This window comes from Peromyscus californicus, unplaced genomic scaffold (genome assembly GCF_007827085.1).
Source record: "Peromyscus californicus insignis strain IS unplaced genomic scaffold, ASM782708v3 Scaffold_19__1_contigs__length_69161282, whole genome shotgun sequence".
In the NCBI taxonomy this organism is placed as follows: Eukaryota; Metazoa; Chordata; class Mammalia; order Rodentia; family Cricetidae; genus Peromyscus; species Peromyscus californicus.
The window spans coordinates 716,654-742,271 of NW_026294491.1; the positions used below are offsets into that span (position 1 = coordinate 716,654).

The 25,618-nt window shown below is 40.7% G+C and overlaps 2 protein-coding genes across 2 annotated transcripts; both read left to right on the forward strand.

Annotated features, from left to right (window-relative positions):
- Nucleotides 1-272: 272 nt before the first annotated feature.
- On the forward strand, nucleotides 273-5,589 carry LOC128114221 (olfactory receptor 2H1-like). Its single transcript, XM_052744044.1, has one exon. It carries the CDS (start codon nucleotides 2,621-2,623, stop codon nucleotides 3,557-3,559), a length of 939 nt encoding a protein of 312 aa, XP_052600004.1. The 5' UTR covers nucleotides 273-2,620; the 3' UTR covers nucleotides 3,560-5,589.
- A 220-nt stretch (nucleotides 5,590-5,809) lies between these two features.
- Nucleotides 5,810-25,617, forward strand: LOC128114224 (olfactory receptor 2H1). The gene is made up of 2 exons (XM_052744048.1): nucleotides 5,810-25,469; nucleotides 25,513-25,617. The coding sequence occupies exon 1, from the start codon at nucleotides 12,827-12,829 to the stop codon at nucleotides 13,763-13,765; it is 939 nt and encodes a 312-aa protein (XP_052600008.1). The 5' UTR covers nucleotides 5,810-12,826; the 3' UTR covers nucleotides 13,766-25,469; nucleotides 25,513-25,617.
- The last annotated feature ends 1 nt before the right edge of the window (nucleotide 25,618 follows it).

Consider the following 25,618-nt stretch of genomic DNA (forward strand, 5'->3'; position numbering starts at 1 on the left):
GATAAGATTTTGCTATGGAAACCAGATGTTCAGGCAGCTGTTTGCCATATTTGGCACAAGTGACAAACTCCACGGTTGGAAAGTGCTAATAGCAAAAGCAGGAAATGATTACCAGATTTCATCAACCCCTGCAGGTGACCAGCCTCCACCAGTCCTGACAATCTGGATTCAATCCCATGGATCCTCATGATAGAAGTAAAGCAATTCCCACAAACTGTCCTACCTCCACACGTATGCTGTCACATACAAAATAAATAAATGCAATATATCTTAATAAGATTTCTTTATTTTCTATCACACGTATGATTATTTTTGAATGCATGTGCATATGTTCACTACATGGCTTGGTAACTGCAGAGATCAGAAGAAGGCATCAGATCTTCTGGAGGAGTTATGGAATTGTTGTAAGACACCATGTGGGTGCTGGGAACTGACATACGGTCCTCTGCAAAAGAATAAGTGCCCTTAACAACTGAGCTATCTCTCCAGCCCCTGTATAACGTATTTTTAAAGAAACAAAAGTTATGAGAAAACAGAATAATTCATGTAAAGTTGAGATTGGTAGTTCCATCTTGGAAAATGGAAAATGAGAAGTTTGGGAGGGGCACACAGGGCCCTCTAAGATACCTGGAATGTCTGTTTACAACCTTAACCTGGTTATTGGATGCATTACAGGTTGAATTCCTTATTGTTTATACTGTAGAGATTTGATTTGTTTACACTTTGATTTGAATATAAAATAATAACAATGAAAAATATTCTGTAGGAGCAAAAACAAGGAGGAGGGGAATAAAACCAGAAGGTTCTGGAAATAATGATGGGGCAGTGAGTGAAGCCCTGTACCTGAGTGTCCTTCCATCTTAGAATACTTCTGGCAGGGCCCCACTTACCCATTGCTATCCTGTCATCTGCCAGGCCAGAGAACCCTGTGTCCTCAGTTCAGCTTCCAGAGGAGCCACAACCTCCCCCATCTGTCACTGAGCTGGCCTGCTATGCTCCAACATTTCCAGTCACTTCACTGATGGAGTTTTCTTGGATGAAATTTTCCCCAAGTTTGACCTTCACTTTATTAATTCCGTACTTTCAATCACCTCATAGACCGGCATGATTGGAATTCATATCTAAGTCTTTTGATAATGCAACTGTGAGCCACAGTAATTTTAACAAGCCACTCTTGCCTCCTGACTGTTAACTTTCCATGAGGACTGAGTGATTGGAACAAGGCTACTTCCTATCCAGGGTAGCTATGGTGATAATGTCTTCCCCAATATAGCATGCACCCTAATAAGCTTATCTGGGGTCAGAGAAAAGAACAGCCACTAGATGTAGAGGCCAGAAAATGGTGGCACATACGCCTTTAACCCTATCATTTGGGAGGAAGAGATCTATCTGGATCTCTGTGAGTTTAAAGCCACACTGGAAACAGCCAGGCATGGTGACTCACGCCTTTAATCCCAGGAAGTGATGGGAGAAAGCAGAAAGGTATATAAGGCCTGAGGACCAAGGAACTAGAGCTGGTTAAGCTTTTAGGCTTTTGAGCAGCACAGTTCAGCTGAGAGGCATCCAGTCTGAGGAAACAGGAACAGCTGAGGAATTGGCAAGGAGAGGTGGCTGTGGCTTGTTCTGCTTCTCTGATCCTTTCAGCATTCATCCCAACACCTGGCTCCAGGTTTGTTTTTCTTAGTAAGACCTTCTAAGATTCGTGCTACAAATAAATTGTAAAGAAGCCAAGAGAGCTGAAATGATCTGCTATGTATGAATGGAGTCTCCTAAAATGAAAGAAAACCCCTCATATACATAATTCTGAACCAGATTTGGTGGCTCACACTTACAGTTCCAGCATTCCAGAAGCTGATACAGGAAGATTGCCTGGAGGCACTGGCCAGCCTATACTTCAAACCTTATTTCAAACAAACAGACTCATTCTGTCTCTGATAAGCTGTCTTACAAAATAAGAAGTATAAAATATATGAAATATATTTCTAGTTATGCCAATAAGTATTCACCAGCTAAACACAGAAATGGTGAAACTTACAGAGATACAACCTGAAAATTCAATCAAAATAATTTGTTTGAATTTATTTTATTTCCTTATTTCCTTATTTATTTGAAAACTGCAGACCTAAACTACAATTCATGCTTATCAGCTTTCTGCCTCAGAGGTACATCCATACCCCTAAAACATAGTATTTAACTAATTCCTCCAAGAGATAGTAGGCATGAGACAACACAGAGTAAAAACAGAAAAGCACTGAGAAGATAGGGCACCCCACACATTTCTCCTGAATGAGTGAATGAGTTGATTAACCAGTCAGGCATCAGCGTTCTCCACCTTTAACCAGGAAGTCAGAGGACCAGTGTGACAATTTACCCAGCCTCCTTCACGTTCTTGGTTTCTTCATAGCCACTAGACAACGTTTGACCAAGAGAAACAGGCAAGGGCAACGACCTGTTTGGTGATGAGCCTGGAAAGTGAGCTTGGGAGAGCAGAGGAAGAAGAAAAATGTCCATCCAGCATGTCCTGACTATGTCCTGAGAAGCATATACAGTGAATTTTCATGAGGCCCCTTGTATCACACTAATCTGACAGCTTCTTCTCACCAACCAGACACAAAAGGCCATGGTCAACCACAGCTCCCCAGCGGGCTTCCTCCTGCTGGGCTTCTCTGAACACCCACGCCTGGAAAAGATTCTCTTTGTGGTTGTCTTGTGTTCCTACCTCCTCACACTCCTAGGAAACACACTCATCCTCCTGCTGTCCACACTGGACCCCAGGCTCAACTCTCCAATGTACTTCTTCCTCTCTAACCTCTCCTTCTTGGACCTCTGCTTCACCACAACCTGTGTGCCCCAGATGCTGGTCAACCTCTGGGGACCCACAAAGACCATCAGCTTCCTGGGATGCTCTGTCCAGCTCTTCATCTTCATGCTTCTGGGGACCACCGAGTGCATCCTCCTGACAGTGATGGCCTTTGACCGCTATGTGGCAGTCTGCCAGCCCCTGCACTATGCCACCATCATCCACCCCCGCCTGTGCTGGCAGCTGGCAGCTGTGGCCTGGGCTATAGGTTTGGCTCAATCCATAGTTCAGATACCACCCACCCTCCGCCTGCCCTTCTGTCCGCATAGGCAGATAGATGACTTTCTATGTGAAGTTCCATCTCTAATTCGACTCTCCTGTGGGGATACCACCTATAATGAGATTCAGTTGGCAGTTGCAGGTGTCATCTTTCTGCTTGTGCCTCTGGGTCTCATCCTTGTCTCTTATGGTGCTATCGCCAGGGCAGTGCTGAGGACTAACACTTCAAAGGGACGCAGGAAAGCTTTCGGGACCTGCTCCTCCCACCTCATCGTGGTCACCCTCTTCTACAGCTCAGTCATTGCTGTCTATCTGCAGCCCAAAAATCCCTATGCCCAAGAGAGGGGCAAGTTCTTTGGGCTCTTCTATGCAGTGGGCACTCCTACACTCAACCCTCTTGTATACACCCTGAGGAACAAGGAGGTCAAGAGAGCATTCTGGAGGCTGCTAGGGAAGGATAGGGACTCTGGGGAGAACTGAGGGAGAAATACTTGTGTGCTTTCTGAATTAAAAGAGTTTCTTCATGATATGTAGGTTGTATTCATATATTTGTGCATATATATTATGTAACAATAATAATAATAACAGAAAAAGAAGCTATCAGCTTGAGAGGGGGAAGATGTGTGAGGAGTTGGAGAGTGGAATCTGGGAGGAGCTAGAGGTAGAAAAGGGAGGGGGAAAGTGATATAATTCTATTTCAATGAAAATATATTTTTGAAAAAAAATTAAATGTTCAGCTTCTAAGGCCCTACACCTGAGCCACTATAGTGGGACAGTGGGAGAGGGAGGGAGGGAAAGCGAGAACATGTGCATTTCCTTTACAGATCTTAAGTTCAAGCACTATCAACTCTTGATATTTCTCCTCTTTTCCATTGTATTTTATTGCCTTTGTTTCTATACATCCCCAAACTCTGCCTTGGTTGTTTCTTGATATATCTTCTCTCACCAGCTGTTATATCTGTATATCTGCATGTGCCATGTAAGCAAAGGCTTAGGGCATAACAAATCTGAAATTTGGAAAGATTTTGATCATCTTACAATGTGAGAGAATGTGATCATCTAGTGATATCTTAAGTCTCTGCCTATCATCTATCTCCTAACTCTGTCTATCTATCTATCTATCTATCATCATCTGTCTATCATCTATCTTTGCACCTTGGAGTCATGAGACATTTCCTTGAGGCCTCCCAGCTTCTGGCAGAGCATGGGGTTTTCTGCCTCATAACATTAGGATATAGCAACAGGACATGAGAGCTCTCTGCAACTAGAAACTGTGTCTTCACTGATGGAGGTTGTAACTTGAATGTGAGATGCCCCCTATGAGCTCATGTGTTTGATCATTTGGTCCACAGGTAATGGAACTCTTTTGGAATAGTGTGGAACCTTTAGGAATAGGCACCTGGCTGGAGGAAGTGGGTCACTGAGGCAGGCCTTGAGGTTTTAGAGCATAGATTCAGTTGCATCCACCCTCTGCTTCCTGATTGTGAATCCAGTGTTGCTCTGTTGCTCATATCCCTGCTACCGTGCTTTTCCATCTTGATGGACTGCATCCCCTCAATCTATGAGCCAAAAAAAACCCCTCACCCCTTATACTGATTCTTGTCAGGTTTTTGGTCCTAGCAACAACAAAAGTCGCTAAAACTGAAACAGGATTGACAGACTGAGAAAATGGAGGGACATGGAAAAGAAAGTAGCCCCTACCTCAGAATCTTGTTTAAGCCTTTACCAGCTGAGAATCCAGAATTGGAGTACAGTTAACATTTGTTATGAAGGTTGCCTACATAAAGGCACCATTCTTTAATATAGAGAAGTTTCCAATAAGAATGTTAAAATAATGAATCATGGCTTAAGCGTGTACTACTTTCAGGAATGACCTCTTTCCTCTCCCAACTATAAACCTGCAATTTTCTAAGACTCACACAAGAACCTCCAGTTATCATAAAAGACATGTCTTAGGCCCTATACAACCCTTGTCACCTATGGTTTCATCTGATCAGGTTGTATTCCCACCCAAGACACCTCAGGAGCTACCGTATAATCTCATTGACCAAATGCTGGTGGCCATTTCAGAGGAGCAGCAGGCGGCAATTGGAGTTCAAGGTGTCAGCCCACCAGGAGAAAAATCCCTGATGGGTGAATCTCAGACAGACAAGGCCCCAAGACCACAGACTCCAGAATGTCTTTTGCTTCTGCTGTGCCTTTACATGTTTGTGTCTGCCATCTTCCTCTGGTGTCTAGCATGGTGTGAATGGGTGTGGGAGATCCCTACTGCCTGTAATATAGTGTGTTTATACCATGGAAACATCATGTTCTACTGGGCATTTTTACCTGCGGACTATTATGAAGAGGATTTCTTCCTAAGCTGTATTGTCTAATTGATAATAATAATGTTAGTTTATAGAGTTTTGATGATTAAAAATAAAACAAGGAAGTGTCACACAGCTAGAACACATGAGTTTCTATTGAGGAGTCACATAGACTGTGGCTTAGGTTAATGATTAAGAAAAACAATTGAGCCGGGCGGTGGTGGCGCACGCCTTTAATCCCAGCACTTGGGAGGCAGAGCCAGGCGGATCTCTGTGAGTTCGAGGCCAGCCTGGGCTACCAAGTGAGTCCCAGGAAAGGCGCAAAGCTACACAGAGAAACCCTGTCTCGAAAAACCAAAAAAAAAAAAAAAAAAAAAAAAAAAAAAAAAAAAAAAAAAAAAAAAAAAAAAAGAAAAACAATTGAGTCCCAGTAGCCCAGCTAGCTTAAATTCTTTTAATCTTATGTTGGGAGATGTGTTTACCAGTCTCAGAGTGCATCATAGCTGAAACACAGCTTTGAAAATAACTTAAAGTTGGACTAAAATGTTTTTGTCAAATAGCTTTGAGGTGAAAAACCCAAAAAGGCAATCTAAAGTTTTGGAAAGGCACATAGTTGAATGATGAATTCATTAAGGTCAGGGAACAAGAACAAAGCAGCCCAATTATCATTGGGTGGTATGATAATTTTCTTGTTAGGGTTGGTTGATGACCAAAGGTGATGATTAATTCCTTGTACCCATTTCTGCCCTCAGTCTCCTGATATAAAAAACTATTGATGAGTGAGTATGCACCTTGAAGATTTAAAGTAGAGCTGACTGATTCTTTTTCATATATGAAAGTTTAGATTTGTGATCCCTTTAAGATTCCTTATAAGATTACCTTTCAAGATAAGTAAAAAAGTGATTGGACTTTTCTCTGTGACTGCAAAACATAACCTGCCAGTAAAAGAACTAACTGAGAAGAATACCCTGCTTGCTTACACTGTTAATCTGTAACAAGTTGCTTGGTTATGAATGTACATGGGTTCTTAGGGATAATTTGTTTCTCATCCATAATACATAAAATATTTAATCATGTAAAACATACTTTTTTTTACTTGTATTCATTGTAATCATTCACTTGAAAAACAAAATGTAACCACACTGTAATTTTTATATTGCTTGATAGATTTTGCTCAGGTATATAAGCTGTAAGGGAAAAAATAGAGAGAATGAGAAGGAAAACATCAAGAATGAGAAAATTAAGAGGAAAACATCAAGAGAGACAGAAGGGACACTTCCTGATAAGAATAGAGAAGAGAATGCAAAAGAAGAATAAAGAAAATGTCTGAAGGAAACCATCAAAAGAGTGTGTGAGTGTCTTTCCCCTTACCCCCTCATAAAGAAAGTCATAGCATGCTGACTATGGATTCCCTTTGAGCCCTGCGCTGCTGGAGGCTGGTCCCAGGCAGGGAAAACCAAACAGAGGTGGGGGGATATTCTTAGCAACCTTTTGAGATATCATTGAAGGCAGCCAAAAATAATGGCAGCTAATGAGAAAATAAAAAGCAACTGTCTCTTGTGAAGTCCAAATACACACTTTCTGTGTGCTCTACCCTGCTCTGAGTACCTCTGTCTCCAATGCTTGAGTCTACAGAGAGTTTCTTCCTAATAAAATCAAGCTCTGCCTCACATTGGCTCACACTGAATTTCTTGTCTTCAGCAAACTCATCCCATCCTCACTCATGAAGAAGTCTGTGAAAGAACTCCACAGGCTGCTGCAAGAAGCAGTGTGTCTCTCACCCACACCCCACTGCTCCTGACAACGCAGTGGGGTATCTCAACACTATGCCATCATACACTCCTTTTGATTCAGTGTCATCCTTTTTGAAGTATATAAATAATAAACTGCCTGCTGTTAAGGTGCGTTCATATGTAATGAGACTGAGAAGGAAAAAGAGACATTGTCTTCATGTCTGGTGAGGGACCCATGCTCCTGTATATAACCCCTCACATACATTACTGTAAGCAAACCTAGTATAACTCACTGGGTTACACACAAAAAAAGGACATGAAAATAGAAGGGGAAAGAGAACAATGGGAGGAGAAGGAGAACAAGAAAAGGTAATAGAGGATGAATATGATTAAAATACATTGCACACATATGTGAACATGTCATACTGGAACTCAATGTACTAACTAATACATGATAATAAAAAGTATTTTTAAACCTAAGTACTTCATTTGTGTAAACTGTACCTGAATTTTGACAGAGAGATAAGAAATAAAATACAATACTTGGTTATTGAAAGGGTTGAAACGAGACTTAAGAGAAATAAATGGGACACCCGAGAGGACACCATAGATAAAATAATGCCATTATGCCCCCTAGTGACACAAAGGAGAGTGTGACATTTTCAACATGGAATATTCTAATGGAATGCAGACCTCCATCCTCTCTGTTCTTAACATCATTGTCAACAGTGGCTAATTAATCATCAGTGGGCAGAGGCCCCAGAGTCCTGGCAGAACTAATGAGCACGTGTCCCTGTGGGATGGGAGTCCCAGGGATCCCTCCTTTCTATTTCCAGTGCTAGCGAAAGAAAAGGTAACTTTTTGACTTTGGCAGAATATTGGTGGTAAGATGCAGTGAGTGACTGATCCTGGAAGCAGTCTCCTTTGGTTCAAGTCTCAGCTCAGATTATATTGTCCTGACTAAATTACTTAACCTGTCTGTGTTTCCATCTCTTCATCGGAAATCAAAGGCAAAACATGTTAGTCATATCCAGGCAATGCCATTGTTGCAAAGCACTTTGGAAGTTCAGAGTGGCGTTCCCATCCACACCACTGCTGAGTCCTGAGGCCAGTGCTTTCCAGGGAGCACAGCCATCAGTTTGCTCTGTTTTCATGCTGTGACGATCAAGTGGAGGCTTCATTCAGACCAGAAGCTCCTCATCATAGGGAAGCCTTGGCTGCCCAGGGGTGAGAAGATTCGACCTGACCGTGGTAAGTCCTGGGATTTTTCTCCTTCTACAGTCCATCAAAATCTCCCATGTCTTTAAGAGTGGAGGCACCTCTGGCACACATTGTATTGTCCTGAACAAATTATTTGACCTCTCAGTGTTTCTCTTCATCTGTAAACAAAGGTAGAATACAGTCATTGTATCTGAGTTACACAATTGATGCAGAATGCTTGAGTACCTGATAGGAAGTCAAACAGGGTTCAGAATCCAGGACTGGCCTTATTGGCTGTGTAGTGTTGGGCAAGTTGGTTCAATGTTCTGGACTGTAAAGGGAGAATAAGGTTAATGATTATTCTAGAAATATAGCATGGGGCCAGATATGCAGAAAGCTCCCAGCAGATGGTAACAGCGTTGAGATGTGAACACCATCAAGAGCAGATATGGCAAGCCATTCCCTGTAACCTTTTAGTGCATGGCTAGGTCTTTAGTGATCAGAAAAGAAAAAGAACACATTTATGAAAATGAAAATAACTGGAAGACTGTCAAGTTTGAGTTTTGGTGGTGTCTCAGAATTAGAAGATCAGGTAAAAGGGTAATGTTTTGTAATAGCACACACACACTCACACTCACACACACACATACAAAAAAAACACCAGACAGTCAAAGGATGATGAACATTGACATTGAACATTGAAGAGCTTGAAAATAATAAACACAAAATGATCAGTAGAGTTGCTGTGGGATATCTTTCTGTATGCTGTGAATATATGTTGCTCTCATTGGTTGATAAATAAAGTTGTTTGGCCAATGGCAAGGCAGAATAAGGTTAGGCAGTACATTCAAACTGAAGACAGAGAGGAAGAATGGTGGAGTCCGGCAGAAGCTGAGGGCCACCACCAGGAAGGAGAAGCAAGATATGAGAGAACAGGTAATGTCATGAAGCCATGTGGCAAAACATAGATTAATAGAAATGGGTTGAATTAAGTTATAATAACTAGTTAATAATGAGCCTGAGCCATAGGCCATACAGTTTGTAATTAATATAAGTCTCTGGGTGTTTACTTGGGACCACCATGGGACTGGGCAGGACAGGGTGAAACATAGGAAAACTTCCAGCTACAGAAAGTAAGAAAGCCAGGGATGCAGGAAGGGTATTGAAGAGTCCACAGCTGAGTAAGAACTGCTTTTTAGTAACACAAGAATGTAGTGCTATAAAACAACATAGGAGAACTTATTATAAATAATCCAAATAAGAGCTGTTGCCTCTTAAGAGGTAGGAAGTGAGTGTGATCAGGAGAGGCATGCAAAGGGCTTTTAAGACTTAAACAGCCTTTTGCAGAAATTATTAACAATAAAGTATTTAAAATTCATGTTGGGGCCTCTTCCCTAAGAGAGATTAATGTGGGAGGAAGAGAAGGGAGGAGATTCAGTTAAGCTGGAGGAGGAAAGATGGCACAAATTTTTTTTTCCTTTGAGACAGGTTCTCTCTATGTAGACCTGGCTGTCCTGGAACTCGCTAGAAAGACCAGGCTGGCCTTGAACTCACAGAGATATTCCTGCCTCTGCCTCTGGAGTTCTGGGATTTAAGGCATGCACCACCACACCCAGCTGGCACAGAGCTTCTAACACACAAGGGACCTGTGAGGACACACAGCCCAACCATCCCCTCTGCGGGTCCCACCCATCAGCCTGCAGGGACCCTGCCCCTAAGCTGTCACAGTGGCGTCACTGCCTGCCACTTTCAAGGCCCAGATCTCCTCTCTTTCACAGCAGTAGCATCAGCTCCTGCAGGATGCAACACTGTTCTCTACAGCTCTGCCTCTCCCCAGACTCAGTAATTTACTTCATGGCTTTCGGTTATGGGTTCTTCTGTGGATGTTGAATGTCCTGCTGGGTTTTTCAAAGTCATGAGACCACTCACCTTTCCAGCCTATGAGCTCTGACACATGGTCTGTTCATATTGTTCAATATTTGAAGGAGTTCCTTAGCTTAGTGACTTAATGTGGGCTGCTACAGTAAACTGGTGAACTAAAAATGGTATGTGAATTTTGACTTGATCCTATGCAAAAAGCAATCCTATTGGCCTGGGTTTTTTTTGTTGTTGTTGTTTTTGGGTTTTGTTGTTGTTGTTGTTGTTGTTGTTGTTTTAACTGAACACAAGCTAGGGTTATATAGGAAGAGGAACCTCAGTTAAGAAAATGCCACCATCATCTTGTTCTAGCCAAGTCTATATGACATTTTCTTGATTAATGATGGAAAGGCATACCCTACTGTGGGAGGTGGTTCTGGATTGTATAAGAAAGCAAGTATAACAAGCCATGGAAAGCAAGTCAGTAAGTAGCACTCCCCCATGGTCTCTTCTTCATTTCCTGCCCTGACTTCTCTCAGTGATGAAGTATAATCTGAGAGCTGTAAACTGAAATAAACGATTTCCTTCCCAAGTTGCTTTTGGCCATGGTGTCTTATCACAGCAATAGAAACCCTAACAAAGGCACCTCTGAAGGTATTGGAACAATGGACAACTTTGGAATATAAGGTGGTCGTGAGGCAACAGTACTATATCCATTATAATTTCTTTGAATTCGGGGCTGGAGAGGTGTCTCAGCAGTTAAGAACACTGGTCGCTCTTCCAGAGAACCTGAGTTCAATTCCCAGCAACCACATGTTGTCTCACAACCATCTATAATGGGTTCTGATGCTCTCTTCTGGCATAAAATTGTACGTGCAGATAGAGCACTCATATACATAAAATAAAATAATAAATCTTTAAAAAAACTAAAAAATAAATTCTTTGAATTCACTTCCTGTACAAAGTTTATTTCAGAGACCACATTATTGTAGCCAATGCACAACAAAATATGAAGGCAGAAAGGAGCTTGATGCCATCAACTTGTTCTCAATGACTCAGAATAAAAATGGTACTCTGGGAATATAGTATAAGTGAGTAAAAAAAAAAATTAAATGGTGCATCTTTTAAAAAGTTATATAGGAGACTTTAGAACCACTCTGGTAAATTTTATGAATATGTAACCTTGCTTCAAAACAAAATATTTGAAAATGTATCTGAATGATATTAACTAAGAATTATGCAAAACCAAACTCTACTTTCGATGTCCTATATTTCAACATAATGGTGCTGAGATGGGGGATCTCAAGTACAAGTCCATTCAGGACTACATAGTCATTTTTAGATCAGTCTCTGCAATGTAGTAATACCCTGTCTTTAAAAAGGAAAGGGAGGCAAGAAGGAGAGAGGAAGGGGGAGGGAAGGAGAGATGGAAACAGGAAGAAGGGAGGGAGGGAACAGGGAAGGAGAAAGGAGTAAATTTTACTTAAGGTACAAAATTTTGCCTTATACGGAAAGAAAATAATTCAATAAACCTACTTCAGATTTCATTAGCAAACTACATGGGGTTTTTTGGTCATTGTTTTATTTTGTGAGGCAGAGCTTCACTCGGTAGCCCAGGCTGTCTCAAACTCACAGGTCCTCCTACCAAAGCCAGACTGATGCCAGAAATGTATTGTCTCTCTTTTTCTTTCATTTTTAGAAATTATTTTTATGGTTTTTAATTATGTGTGTCTGTGTCTGTGTCTGTGTATGAGCATGCACACATGTGCACAGGTGACTGAGGAAGCCAGGGGAGTCAGATCCCCTGGAACAGGAAGTCTGGTAGTTGTGAGTGGACCAACATGAGTGGGGAACCCAATTCAAATTTTCTGTGAGAGTAGTTCATGCTCTTAACCATTTAGTCATCTCTCCAGCCCCACAATTCTATGTTCTTGAGGAATTATGTCATATAGTACCAGGTGACAATCATTGTAGATCTAACACGTTTTTCTTAAATTTTTCCACATACATATATTAGAAAGTTGAGATAAGGGTTTCTCACTTAAAGGGAAAATATTTGTTCCAATTTTATGAGTCATAAAGATTTTTTTATTTAATTTTAATTTTATTTTATGTGTATGGGTATTTTGCCTGAATGTATGTATGTATGTAGGTATGTATGTATGTATGTATGTCTTCTGGTATAATCTTCTGCAAACATGCACTAAATAGAACACAAATGCTACAAGAAAGTAAGATAAGTCCTTGCTATTATTTATCATCAGATCATTAATCAGCCACACAATTCATTGTCATTCCTATCACACTGAAGAAACAACTTCAAAAGACCAATGTTCAGATCATAAAATATGCTTAGCAAATGTTTGTAGTGACAATGAAAATTCATTAGTGAATCCATGTTTTTAATTAGCCTCTTTTGCCCTTAACCAAACAATCAGAGGCTCCAGTATGAGGACCTACCTGTTCCTGGTTTCCTTGGGACCACCAAAAGCAGTAGGAGAAGACCAGGAGCAGTAGGAGAACATAAGGAGCTGCTGGGTCAGGTGCCCAAGAAAGCAAGGGCAGAAATGTCCAAATAGCAGAACTTCATGACATATCAAATTGTGATGATGGGAGAGCAACTTCAGCTGGATTCATAGCAGAAACGGGCCATGGTCAACCACAGCTCCCCAGCGGGCTTCCTCCTGCTGGGCTTCTCTGAACACCCACACCTGGAAAAGATTCTCTTTGTGGTTGTCTTGTGTTCCTACCTCCTCACACTCCTAGGAAACACACTCATCCTCCTGCTGTCCACACTAGACCCCAGGCTCCACTCTCCAATGTACTTCTTCCTCTCTAACCTCTCCTTCTTGGACCTCTGCTTCACCACAACCTGTGTGCCCCAGATGCTGGTCAACCTCTGGGGACCCACAAAGACCATCAGCTTCCTGGGATGCTCTGTCCAGCTCTTCATCTTCCTGTCCTTGGGCACCACCGAGTGCATCCTCCTGACAGTGATGGCCTTTGACCGCTATGTGGCAGTCTGCCAGCCCCTGCACTATGCCACCATCATCCACCCCCGCCTGTGCTGGAAGCTGGCAGCTGTAGCCTGGATGATGGGGCTGCTCCAATCCATAATCCAGACACCTCCCACCCTCCGCCTGCCCTTCTGTCCGCACAGGCAGATAGATGACTTTCTATGTGAAGTTCCATCTCTAATTCGACTCTCCTGTGGGGACACTACTTTTAATGAGATTCAGTTGGCTGTGTCCAGTGTCATCCTTGTGGTTGTACCTCTGAGCCTCATCCTTGTCTCTTATGGTGCTATCACCAGGGCAGTGCTGAGGATAAACTCTGCTGAAGCATGGAAAAAGGCTTTTGGGACCTGCTCCTCCCACCTCATCGTGGTCACCCTCTTCTACAGCTCAGTCATTGCTGTCTATCTGCAGCCTAAAAATCCCTATGCCCAAGAGAGGGGCAAGTTTTTTGGTCTCTTCTATGCAGTGGGAACTCCCACACTCAACCCTCTCATTTATACCCTGAGGAACAAGGAGGTAAAAAGGGCATTATGGAGGCTGTTAGGAAAAAATGGGGACTCCAAAAATACCTAGAAGAGAAATACTTATGGCAGGAGGATTGCTAGGCCAGCTTGGTAGACACATTAAGATCTTTTGAACAATACTGGGAAGAAATTGGTAATTGGAGCATGAATGACTGGTGCATACAACAGGTGAGATGTGAAGGCAGCAATGGGAACCTGAGTTACCTACTTATGAGTCTTGCTTCAACTCTAGTTCTGCTCCTGTTACATCAAGATGTACTGCTACTATACTGTAGTGAAGGATGCTGTAACCATATGGTTTTCAGGTGGTTGACAGAACCCCACTAATGGTAAGCATTTATAGCCTTGCAGACATTAGATATCCCACAGCTTGGAGCCTTGTCTCTTACAGGGTTCAGTGAATAGCAGCAGGTCTGAAACATTTCCTAATGGATACTTTTCTTGCAACTGTAGGATAACCTTGACCAAGAACTCTAGAGGCCAAGAATTCCTTCCCACTATTGATACTTCAATACTCCAGAGTATGGTGGGTGAGATGCGCAAAACAGCAATGCACTGGGACAACAGCCCTTTCCTGCTTTGTGTTCTAGTCAGTCATCAGTAAGTGGTTCTGTGAAGAAAGCTCATCACTGAAATTTGCTTCCCCTATGGCCAAAGCATTAGTAGTTTACTACCAGTGGTGTTAAATGTGAACACAAGAATTTGTCCTTACCCCGCCACACTAGTGGAAGACCATGAACTGTAGACTAGTGGCTGTGGAGCCCCCATGGGACTGGACTAGGCCCTCTGGATATGGAAGATGGTTGTTTGGCTTGAACTGTTTGGGGGTATCCAGGCAGGGGGATTGGGATCCATCCCTGGTGCATGAGCAGGCTTTTGGGAGCCCAGTGACTGTGGTGTGATGCCTTGCACAGTCTTGGTGCAGTGGGAGGGTCTTGGACCTGCCTAGGCTCAGTGTGCTAGGCTCTGCTGACTCCCCATGGGAAACCTTGATTTGGGGGATGTGGGGGGGCTAGAAAGGGAGGGCTGGAAGGTAAAAGGAGGGGGGATCTGTGGGTGGTATGTAGAGTGAGTAGAAAATTTCTTAATAAAAAAAAAAAAAAGGATTTGTCCTTACTTTGAAGAGATGTCATGTCAGGGTCCAGACTACCAGACCTCTAACAGCTTCAAACATTTGAGGAGCCCTAGATCTTTATGAGTTTTATTTCCCACTCTCTGAACTAACTATTATAAATGGCCCCAGTACACTTCCCCTCCTGGCTGACCCCGATTAACCAATACAATTTCAATTAAGCTGATGATTAAATTTTCTGGAATTCTACAAAACAGTTGTTAAGCTCAATCATGATTAAAGATTAAATTAGATGACTGTCAGTAGTAGCTAATACTTTCAAAATCCTGTGAAAATACTCTATGTGGCAAATTTTACAAACAAGGGAAGATCCTGATACAAAACACTTTGTATAAAATTCTCAGAAATTTCACATCCTGAAGGAAATGTTCTGAAAGCTATAAATAGGCTATTTATCAATGAATCTTATTAAAATAAGTCTTGGGCCAGGCAATGATGGTGCATGCCTTTAATCCCAGCACTTGGGAAGCAGAGGCAGGTGGATTTCTGTGAGTTCGAGGCCAGCCTGGTCTACAGAGTGAGTTCCAGGACAGCCAGGACTGTTTCACAGAGAAACCCTGTCTCAAAAAAAAAAAAAAAGTCTTGGGCTGTTATTTCTAATTTCACTCTTAAAAATAGAAGTAAAATGTTTTAAACCTGTCTTCTTTAAGCAATAGTATATATTTTAGGTAATGTGTATTTAAAATCAAATTTAGGTTTTGGTACGTGTATTTTTAAACTGGGTTGAATCAATGGATGGATTGAAATGTCTTTTGAACAGTAGAGGAGCTGATGTTTGTGTGGTTTTTAAACTATTTTGATTAAAAGATCATTAAAAATAAGTTTCTGAAAAATTTGGAAATTTGTTATTGGTTTCATGTGATAGGTTCATGCTATATAGATGTGTTCATGTGTGTGTGTGCATGCATGCATGCATGCATGTGTGTCTGCATGTGTGTGGAGAACCTCTAGAAAATGTTATCTTTTGTGGATTTATATGTTTAACATTTCAAATTTACTTTATGTGTATGTGTGACTACTTGAGGATATATATGCAAACCATGTATGTGCAGGAGTCCTCAGAGGCCAGAAGAAAGTGCTGGATCCCCTGACACTGGAATTATCGGCAATTGTGAGCTGCAGGGTGTGTTCTAGGATCTGAACCCAGGTGCTCTGTAAGAACAATAAGTACTCTTAACTACCATCTCTCCAATTCCCTATATTTTTTAAATATTGCATGTGACTCCTCATCAATATTTCTGAACACATTTCTAGAACTTTCTTTATTTCAGACAGTATTTAGATTAACAAATGTTACCTTTTTCATATTCTGAAAAATATATTCAAAATACTCATGAGAAAATGATCATAATCAAGTTCACAAATCTGTCCAATTTTTCTTTTCATAGATGGTCATTATTATCATGTGCCTACAACTAATATTCTCTTCCTCATATAAATCTTGTCATGTTTACATTGTTACAACTCTCTTTTCAGTCCTCATTTGTGCTTGTGCCTCATGCTGTTTTACCAGAGATCATCACAATCATTCCTCTGTCCTAGAGGAGGAAAAGAATTGTTATGAGGTTGGGGAAATGGCTCAGCAGTCAAAAGTATTTGCTGCTCTTCCAGAGCATTCAAGTTCTGTTTCCCATACATGAATCAGGCAGCTCACAACCACCTGTAACTTGAGCCCCAGGAGATCCTGAATCCTCTTCTGGCCTCTGTAGGCATCCCTCTTGCACAACATACACATAAATTTAAAAAAAAATATTTTAAAAGAATAGAATTATCTGACAGTGGTGGTGCATGCCTTTAATCCCAGGACTCAGGAGGCAGAGGCAGTCAGATCTCTGTGAGTTCAAGGCCAGCCTGGTCTACAGAGCTAGTTCCAGGACAGCTAGGGCTGCTACACAGAGAAACCCTGTCTTGAAAAACACAAAACAAAACAAAAGAATAGAATTATCATAATAAATCTGTCCAAACAGCATTAAAAAGTTAATTTACACAAACTCAAACTGAAATAAATTGTAATAAAATAAAGATAATAAATATTTAAACTCATGATTTCCCAGTTGTTTTATTTATGCCCTGTGACTATTTATTTCCATGACTTCTAGACAATAAAATATTTTATCATGCACTGACAGCAGTGTGCAACTGTGCATTTCTTTCCAATTCTATGTGGTTGTGACATATCATATCAACAGGTTTATTTGTTCATTTGTTTGTTTGGTTGGTTGGTTGGCTATTTTTTTGAGACAAGATCTCACGATGTAGCCTTGCCTATCCTGGAACTTGTTATGTAGATTAGTCTGACCTTGAACTCACAGAGATCCATCTGCCTCTGACTCCTGGGTGCTAGGATTAAAGATATGCTCCACCATAGCCCCACCATATTGACAGTTAAAAATTGGCCACAGTGGAAATAGTTACACTACAGACATGCATGCTGTGCACACCTTTAATACCAGCATTAGGAAGACTTGCAAATTTCATCCTTGGATACATAGGGAGACCCTATATAAACCAAGAAGGGAAGAAGGATGGGACAGAGGAAAAGGGACAAACAGAAGGACAGACCAAGGGAAGAAGGCTAAGTTAAAATACAGAAATCAATACATGCTCTATCTCAGGCTTGTTTGCCTGAAGGAAAAGACACTGTCAATGTCTCGCTGGAATAGAGTTATGAAAGAGTTCTGAAACAAACTTGAAGCAAAGCTGTAGTGTGAACTTAAATCCACATCTGTAAATCTAACTTGAGTCTGGTCCTTCTTCATAATAGCATCTGAAAAGAGCCTATTCAGTACTATAATGCAGAAAGACAGTAATGCAGACCCAGACCCAAGCATGAAAACCAGGCATCACTACTACAGCTAGAGCTAGTCCTTAGTTTCCTTTGTAGGATTCCATCATTTCTAAGATACATCTTGGCTTGGGGATAATTAGAATAGTTAATTGCATGGCTGAAGGAATAGGGTCAATCATCTTTTGTATCCTGCTCAGTGTTTTTACATTGTGATAATCTTTCGGGTTATAATACCATTTTCTTGTCTCTGTAGAAGAATGTAGATTCAGGTTTTTAACACTGCTACAACTGTCACTCAACACACCAAAGAACCACTGTGGGATTCTGCCATCTACTAAATATACACATTTGAGTTACATATTCTGAGTTCAAAACTGAGATCCAAGTATAGTCATGCCCGTGATACATCCACCTTCATTTGAACTAGGATAATGGAACCTGTATTCCTATAATGATGCTTGGTTTACATTAGATGAGGGGTAGACAAATATCCTAAGTCTTCTACAAAACTAAGATTTGATCATCCTGTATTATTAGAGTATGGGATGTTTCAGAAGAATTGAGCAGAAAGGGAAGAATTTGAGAGAACTGAAAAGCATAGTCCTATAGGATAAATGAAAGAATTAAGAGGAATGTCTGGATGCTTGTTACGAGATACTTGATCTCACTTTGATACCCCAAGACAATGTTAATAAAGTTAACCTTGACTCAATGGGCAAAGCTAGCCACTAGATGATCAAAATTAGGCACAGAGAAGCCAGGAACACAGATAGAAAAGACACACAGGAAGGAGTAGGGAGAGACTTAGAGATTTTGTACTTCTTCAGTCTGTGATGTGTGGAGAGAGAGGCACTTGCTGAGTCTTCCATAAAAAAGGGAAGGTTAGCTGGTTACTCCTCCGCTTCTTTAATATATCAGGTTTTCACTCCAATATCTGACTCCCAAGTCTTTCCTGGTAAGAGAACAACTTAGATAAAAAACAACATCAGGAGTCCAACAGATGGAACTAGTTCATATGGTGGCTTCTGAAGCTGCCACTTCTCCCTACCACTCCTTGGGCAGCTTCTCCCACCACCACCACCCCAAGCCTTCCCCTTGTGTCACAGGCTTCGCCCATTGAGGTCCCCCTACATCCACCCCTGGGGTGGATGCTGCATGTACCTGCCTCACGACACCCATTCAATGCCCGCTTGGGCTTCTGCTGCTGCTAATCCTCAACAATACACACAGGACACTCCAATGCTCTGTCATCCAGATGGACCCTGCACTGGTGCCCACCCACACCATCACCACCTGCTTTGCCCTCAGTGCCCACGGTGTCAGCCTGGCTGCCTAGGTACACCGCCATGCCTGCATGACCCCCCCATATCACCTGTTGCCACTGTCACAGCCACCACTGCTGTGGACAAACTGAAAAGTCAACAGATTTGATAAGGCACTTGGGAAGGCCAAAGAAAAACATTTCCCACATTAAAAATGGGAAATATCACAATGCAGGGAGTTAGAACTCTCTACAGTGCAACAATGGATGGCTTGAAAATGGAAAAAAATAAATGAAATTATAACCAACTTAGCTAGGATTGACATAATGTTGATTACAGTTTTTATCAGTTTGGTAACTCATATTTTACCCTTTAAAAAGTAGTTTGATAACTGTGCTAAATATGAAAAATTGACTGATAAAACACAAGCCTTAGAAAGACTTACTATTGATAAGATACAAGCCTTAGAAAGACATACTAAGGAAAATAAGAAAAATATCCATACACAGACAGGGAAATTTAGACCAGAACCTACCACATCACCACATGATGAAACCCAAGAGGGGTGGCCTAAGGCTATTAGAAAACCAACCTTAGTATATCCAGTTACTATACAAGAATGACCAGCAGATAGGTGCCCACAAGGTTATGTAGAAGTTAAATGGAATCTTATAGAAATGTTAGATTTGAGATGTAAAGAAGCAGTCATTTCATATGATAAGCATTCATCCTGTGTGAAACAGATGTTAAATTCACAGGCAACCCAGAACAAAATTATTCCCCTAAGACTGGAAACATTTAGCTACAGCAATGTTGGAAGCTGATCCTCAGTTACAATGGACAGCATGGTGGAAAGAAGCTAGGGCCATAGAACAATGAAATAGGGCTTGAGGTATTGATATTTCCCAAGATCAGTTCCTCAGTAAAGGCCAATATGCTGATTTGCAAAGACAGTCTGGATTTGATTAGCACATTTTGGCCCTTCGTTGGTCAGCAGCTTTGAATGCTTGGAACAAGGTTGAAGAATCAGGAAAGAAGTCTGAGTCATTTACTAAAATTATACAAGGCCCAAAAGAAGCATTTCTGATTTTTTATAAAAATTGGCTTCAGCTATAAACAGAATGTATCAGATCCAGAAGTCAGACAAATACTAACTGAATATTTGGCTTTTGAAAATGCTAATTCAGAATGTAAAATGATGATTAGGCCTTTAAAGGCAAGATCAGAACCCATAGATGAATGGATTAGAAATACAGCTGATATTGAATCTCATGCTTATGATGCTGTTTTGATAGGAAAAGTGATTTCTATTTTTTTTTTAAATCAAAATGTCAGAAGTTTTAATTGTGGTAAACAAGGTCATCTGAAAAGGGATTGTAGGCAAGGCATTCCTAGAAACACTGATTTTTCTAAAGATAGTGCAAACAGAAGCCCCAGCCTTCTGGAGCAGAAGGTGTGGCAAAAAGCTGGCACTCGGCTAATGAATACAGATCAACAATGGACAGGCAAGATAACCCTTTGCCATCGACAAATGCCTTAGGGGGACTCTTACAGGTCCCAATATCAAATTTGGTTCAATCATTCCCTGTCAGCATGGGAGAAACTCATCCACAAAATAAAAGACTTAATGCCTGTTTTAAAAACATCCATGCTCTGGATGTGATCAAGGACACAACAGCTTCAGTAGATACAGCAAAAATTCAGGAGATTGCGCAGTGCTTTATTAACTTCAAATTTTTTAAATGATAATGAGAAAGGAACGACAGCTGTACAGAGACACTGGACAATACAAAAATTGCTAAACTGAATCATCCTATATATTTTAAGAATGTGTTGGGCTCAAAATGGAAACCAAGGTATATCTTATGTTGGGAAAGAGGTTTTGCTTTTGTTTCCACAAGAAAAGAAAAGCTGTAGATACCATCAAGATTGATAAAGATTAGATTGGAACTGGAAAGACCTCTTGACTGGGAAAGGTAATAGTTCATTAAACAGCTTGGTCATTCTATCCAAACCAACTCATAAGACTAACAAATGCCTTTCATTTGATTAGATATAAAAGAAAAAATCTTATTAAAAGATAATACTGTTTCTGTTGCCAAAAAACATTTTGTCTTAGCAAAGATATAACTTACTAAAAAAGGAATTACCCAAAGTTAGGGGCAAGGTTTTGTGTTTGTCTTTCCAGGAAAATAAAAGCATCCAACCAAGGAATCTAAAGACCACTAGACAAATGAGACACTGGAAGGATGAATCATCAAGAAAAAAATGTACCTCCCCCCCAAAAAAAGTAAATTGGCCTACTGGTATAGCACACATCCAACAGGGTAAAATTTCATCAATCTCAAATGTTTGTTTCTGCTGCTCTCTGCAGGCAAATGGTCCATCTGTGATCCCAATTTAATTAAAATTTTAAAGCTGGCTTTGGAGTTGGAGTGTGACTCTCTCCTTCTCTAAGCCCATTCATGCTTATTAAAAGAAAACCCAAAATCTGTCTCATGTTAGAAGAGCTACCTGGTATGGGACAGAAGAAAACAAAACTTATGGGACTATTCTATTGCCATTAATCTCATCATTTTTTAGTTTCCATATGATTCTTTAAAACTTCCTTAAGGTACAAATATTATCTCAAAATCTGTAAGATTATTATATATATTTAAGCTTTCTGTTGTGATTTTAATGGTCATATAGAGTTCTAGTTCTAAAAATAAGCTTCATCTAGCTTCCTGTATGTGATTTCAGGCTTGAGTCTAAGTCATGTAACTAGGAACTAAGTGTGTGTACTCCGAATGTATTAACAGATTGTGGTCCTTTAACCTCTCAGAGATCTGCTGCATACGACATTTAAAATGCTTAAGTTTTCTGCAGTGAACTGTGACCATTCCTGGCAGTGACATTTGAGGTCTCCAAGATGATGAGGCCCTACAAAGAATCCGCCTGGATTGTGGTAATACCACTAAGCTGACAACCACCACCCAAAGATCAACTTCAGACTACAAACTGCTCAAGACAACTTCAAAGTGGTTAGCTAAGGTGGTCCAGCCTCAGACTACTCCAGCCAGTTCTTCAGATAAGCTCTGCACTTTCCCATCACATTGAGACTGGACAACTGCTAGCTCTCCCAGGACTTGACCATTATCTCAATTTTCTCAGGGTCCCCTAAAAATGCTGTTACTCACAAACAGCAAAAAATAATTTTAAGAACATGATGCCCAAATCCCCAAGAGGTGGGGTGGGTGATTTTTGGTCATTTGGTGGGTCATGACCCATTTTGGGGGGTTGGTTGCAAGTTGTTATTGGTAATGGTCAGGGAGGAAACTAAGCAAAAGAGGTTAGATTCAGGGATCTTTTTCTGAAAAGATAAAAAAAAAAGGGGGGGGGATATAGGAATGATGATAAAAATGTAGATTATTGAATCTACTTTTAAACTAAAAAGCAACTATTAATCTCAAATATATTACATTGGTATGGTTTTTTGTATATTGGTACAAATTTAAGGTTATTTTTGTTTTAACACACTGTATATATGTTTATACTCTTGTTTAAGGTATTGTACTTATGCAGCTCATTTAAAAATATAAATCTAGTCCTTTAAAGCTATTATTATAAACTATTTAGGATATTTAAGAAATATAAGTTATAGTTAGTCATCTATAACAATCAAACTTATAGTCATGTTAGGTATGTTTTCAAGGTCAAATAGACATATTTTAGATAGATGATCTTTAAACACTTCAGAAATCTACTGAATATGGCATTTAAGATTTTTTAATAACATAAGACTTTCCATGACAGTCTTCTCCTGGCAACACTAAACTACTTCAGAGAAGAAGATGGGCATCAAAGTACCTCCATAAGGAGTTTGCTTTCATTGTGGCAAAGTTAGCCACTGGGCAAGAAACTGCCTGTGCCTTGACTGCTGACAGTATGCTGTCCAAATTGGACAAACAGGATACAAAAGAAGGCAACTACCAAGCTTTGCCAAGACAAGGTTGTAGATGTAACCAACCGTCTTATTAAATAAGAAACACAGAGCCGATTCAGAGAAGAAAGCCAAGAGGTCAGAGCTAAGAGCCTCACCCTTCCTGATTCAGCGATCCTCTTCAGTCAAGAGAGCTCTCTGAAAGGGACCTACTTCCTATGTGTATGTCTTTATATAGTCTAGCTGTTCTGCCTTCTCATTGGTTGTAAACCCAAACACGTGACTGCCTCGTCACTGCCTGTATGTACAGCCCTCCAGGTCCTCTATGGTATTGAGATTAAAGGCATGTGCCACCGCTGCCATGCACTTGCTATGGCTCTAATAGCTCTGACCCCCAGGCAACTTTATTTATTAACATACAATTAAAATCACATTTCAGTACAAGTAAAATACCACCACACAAGGTAGGACAGTCCTTCAAAATTCCTGCTTTCTCAGAGAAGTCTTTCAAATATTCTAGGCCTGTAGATTGAAGATGGATGACCCAACATTGGAATCTTAGTGACTATCCAGGCAGCCAGCTCTCTGTGTCACTTCTATAGTTTTGGAAGTTGTTTGCTCTGCACTTCCTGTTTTCTCAGGTGGTATTGTATCCTTCTTGATGGGGGATGAAGACTAGATAATTATACGATTTTCTTTGTTACCAAACTCAGAAAAGAAATTTACAAAACAGATATAAAGCTTGTGAAGTTGAGAGGCATGAAAGCTTACGTTGTTTACTAAGAAAATGTTTTAAGATCTAAAAAGATGTTTTTAGGCTGGTAATACAAGTTAGGATAAAAAATGATTTAGGTAGGGCGGCGGTGGCACACGCCTTTAATCCCAGCACTTGGGAGGCAGAGCTAGGCAGAGCTCTGTGAGTTCGAGGCCAGCCTGGTCTACAGAGTGAGGGCCAGGACAGGCACCAAAACTACATGCAGAAACCCTCTTGAAATAAAAAAAAAAAAAAAAAAAAAAAAAAAAAAGAGGAAGAAATATATGGGCTGGAGAGATGGCTCAGCAGTTAAGAGCACTGGCTGCTCTTCTAGAGGTCCCGAGTTCAATTCCCAGCACCCACATGGTGGCTCACAACCATCTGTAATGAGATCTGGCACCCTCTTCTGGCGTGCCAGGCACACATGCAGGCAGAACAGTGTATATATAACAAACATATAAATCTTTTTTAAAAAATGATTTAGGTATAAAACTTTGGACTCACCAAGATAGGATAGATAATTTTTTCTTCAAATTTGTCAAATAAAAATGGACTGGACATTGTAAATGCAATTCTTACTTGACAACTATTCTTATTGTATATAGTTTTACTGTGTTAGACTTAAAACCTTTCCTTTTTATTTAGACAAAAAGGGGGAAATAGTGCAGGATATTTGACTGCACTGTGACACCGAGACTGTGTTAATAAAATTAACTTTGAATCAGGGCATGGAGCCAGCAACCAGCAAACCAGAATTGGCCATAGAGAAGCCAGGAATATGGATAGAGAAGACACAGAAAGGAATAGGAAGAGACTTGAAGATTTCCTGCTTCTTCAATCTGGGAAGTGTGGAGAGACAGGTGCTTGCTGGGTCTCCATAAGGGAAGGTCAGCTGGTCACTCCTCCTCTGCTTCTTTGATCTTTCAGGTTTTCACCCCAATATCTTACTCCTGAGTCTTTATTGGTAATAGAACAACTTAGATAAAAACAACAGATGCTGGGTGGAGGGGAACAGATATGGCCCTGGTTATTCCAAATACTATCCTATTGAGAGGAGGCAGTGGGTGAACTATTGACCTACTGCAGTGGGGACTATTTGCTGTCATCTTTCCTCCAGAGTCCCATGCCCCCTCTATCATAATTACTAGCTAATTAATTGTCTGTGGGCTATGGAACCCTTGGGTCTCAGCTGAATTAATGAGCTGTTTCTCCATAGGACAGGAGTTCTGGGATCCCTCTCTGTACCACATACCATGTCAGGCTTTCCATCACCAGAACCACTAGCACAGATGCTAACTTCTCCACACACTGAAAGAGAAGGCCATTTGTAAAAACCTTGATGGTAGAGATGTATCTGCCTTCTCTTGAGCTCATTTGTGCTACAGAAAAACAGTGAACTGTGGTCATTTACACGACTCTGATATTCCCTTAGCTTAATTGATTTAAACTTTGCTTCAACGTCTCATGTTAAGAAGGTGCAGATATGTAGATTTGTGAGGGGTAATCCTAAGTGTGTAGACAAATTTTTAACAACCACCTTGGCTAGAGGGATGCAGAACTTTAGTCTGAAGTATTTGCTCCATTTACACGATGTAAACATTCCCGGCAAGGAAGATTCTAGCTAACAATGGGTTAATAGCTAACTCACAAAACCTGAAAATTATCAAGAGGTGCTATGAGCTAGCTCTAACTCATTGCATATTCATGTAGTTAGAAAACTGCCTAGTAGTAAACATTAACAAGTCTTACTAATACTAGACATCTAGCCACCCATTCAGAACTGAGTAATCTCCTTATATTCAGTCTTCTTCTCGACGTCCATGTGGGGACTAGGCACCTGTTGAGAATTTGGTAATAGGCAATTGCTAGACAAAGAGGATATTCTGTGGTTGAAGGTAAGTAAAACGTTTCTCACCTGTGAAATATCAGATGTTGAAGGTAAGTAAAACGTTTCTCACCTGTGAAATATCAGATGTGTACCCAATAACCAAGTCTCAGACTGGAAGGCAAGCAAATCCAGGGATTTTGTTTGTTTGCCTTTCCA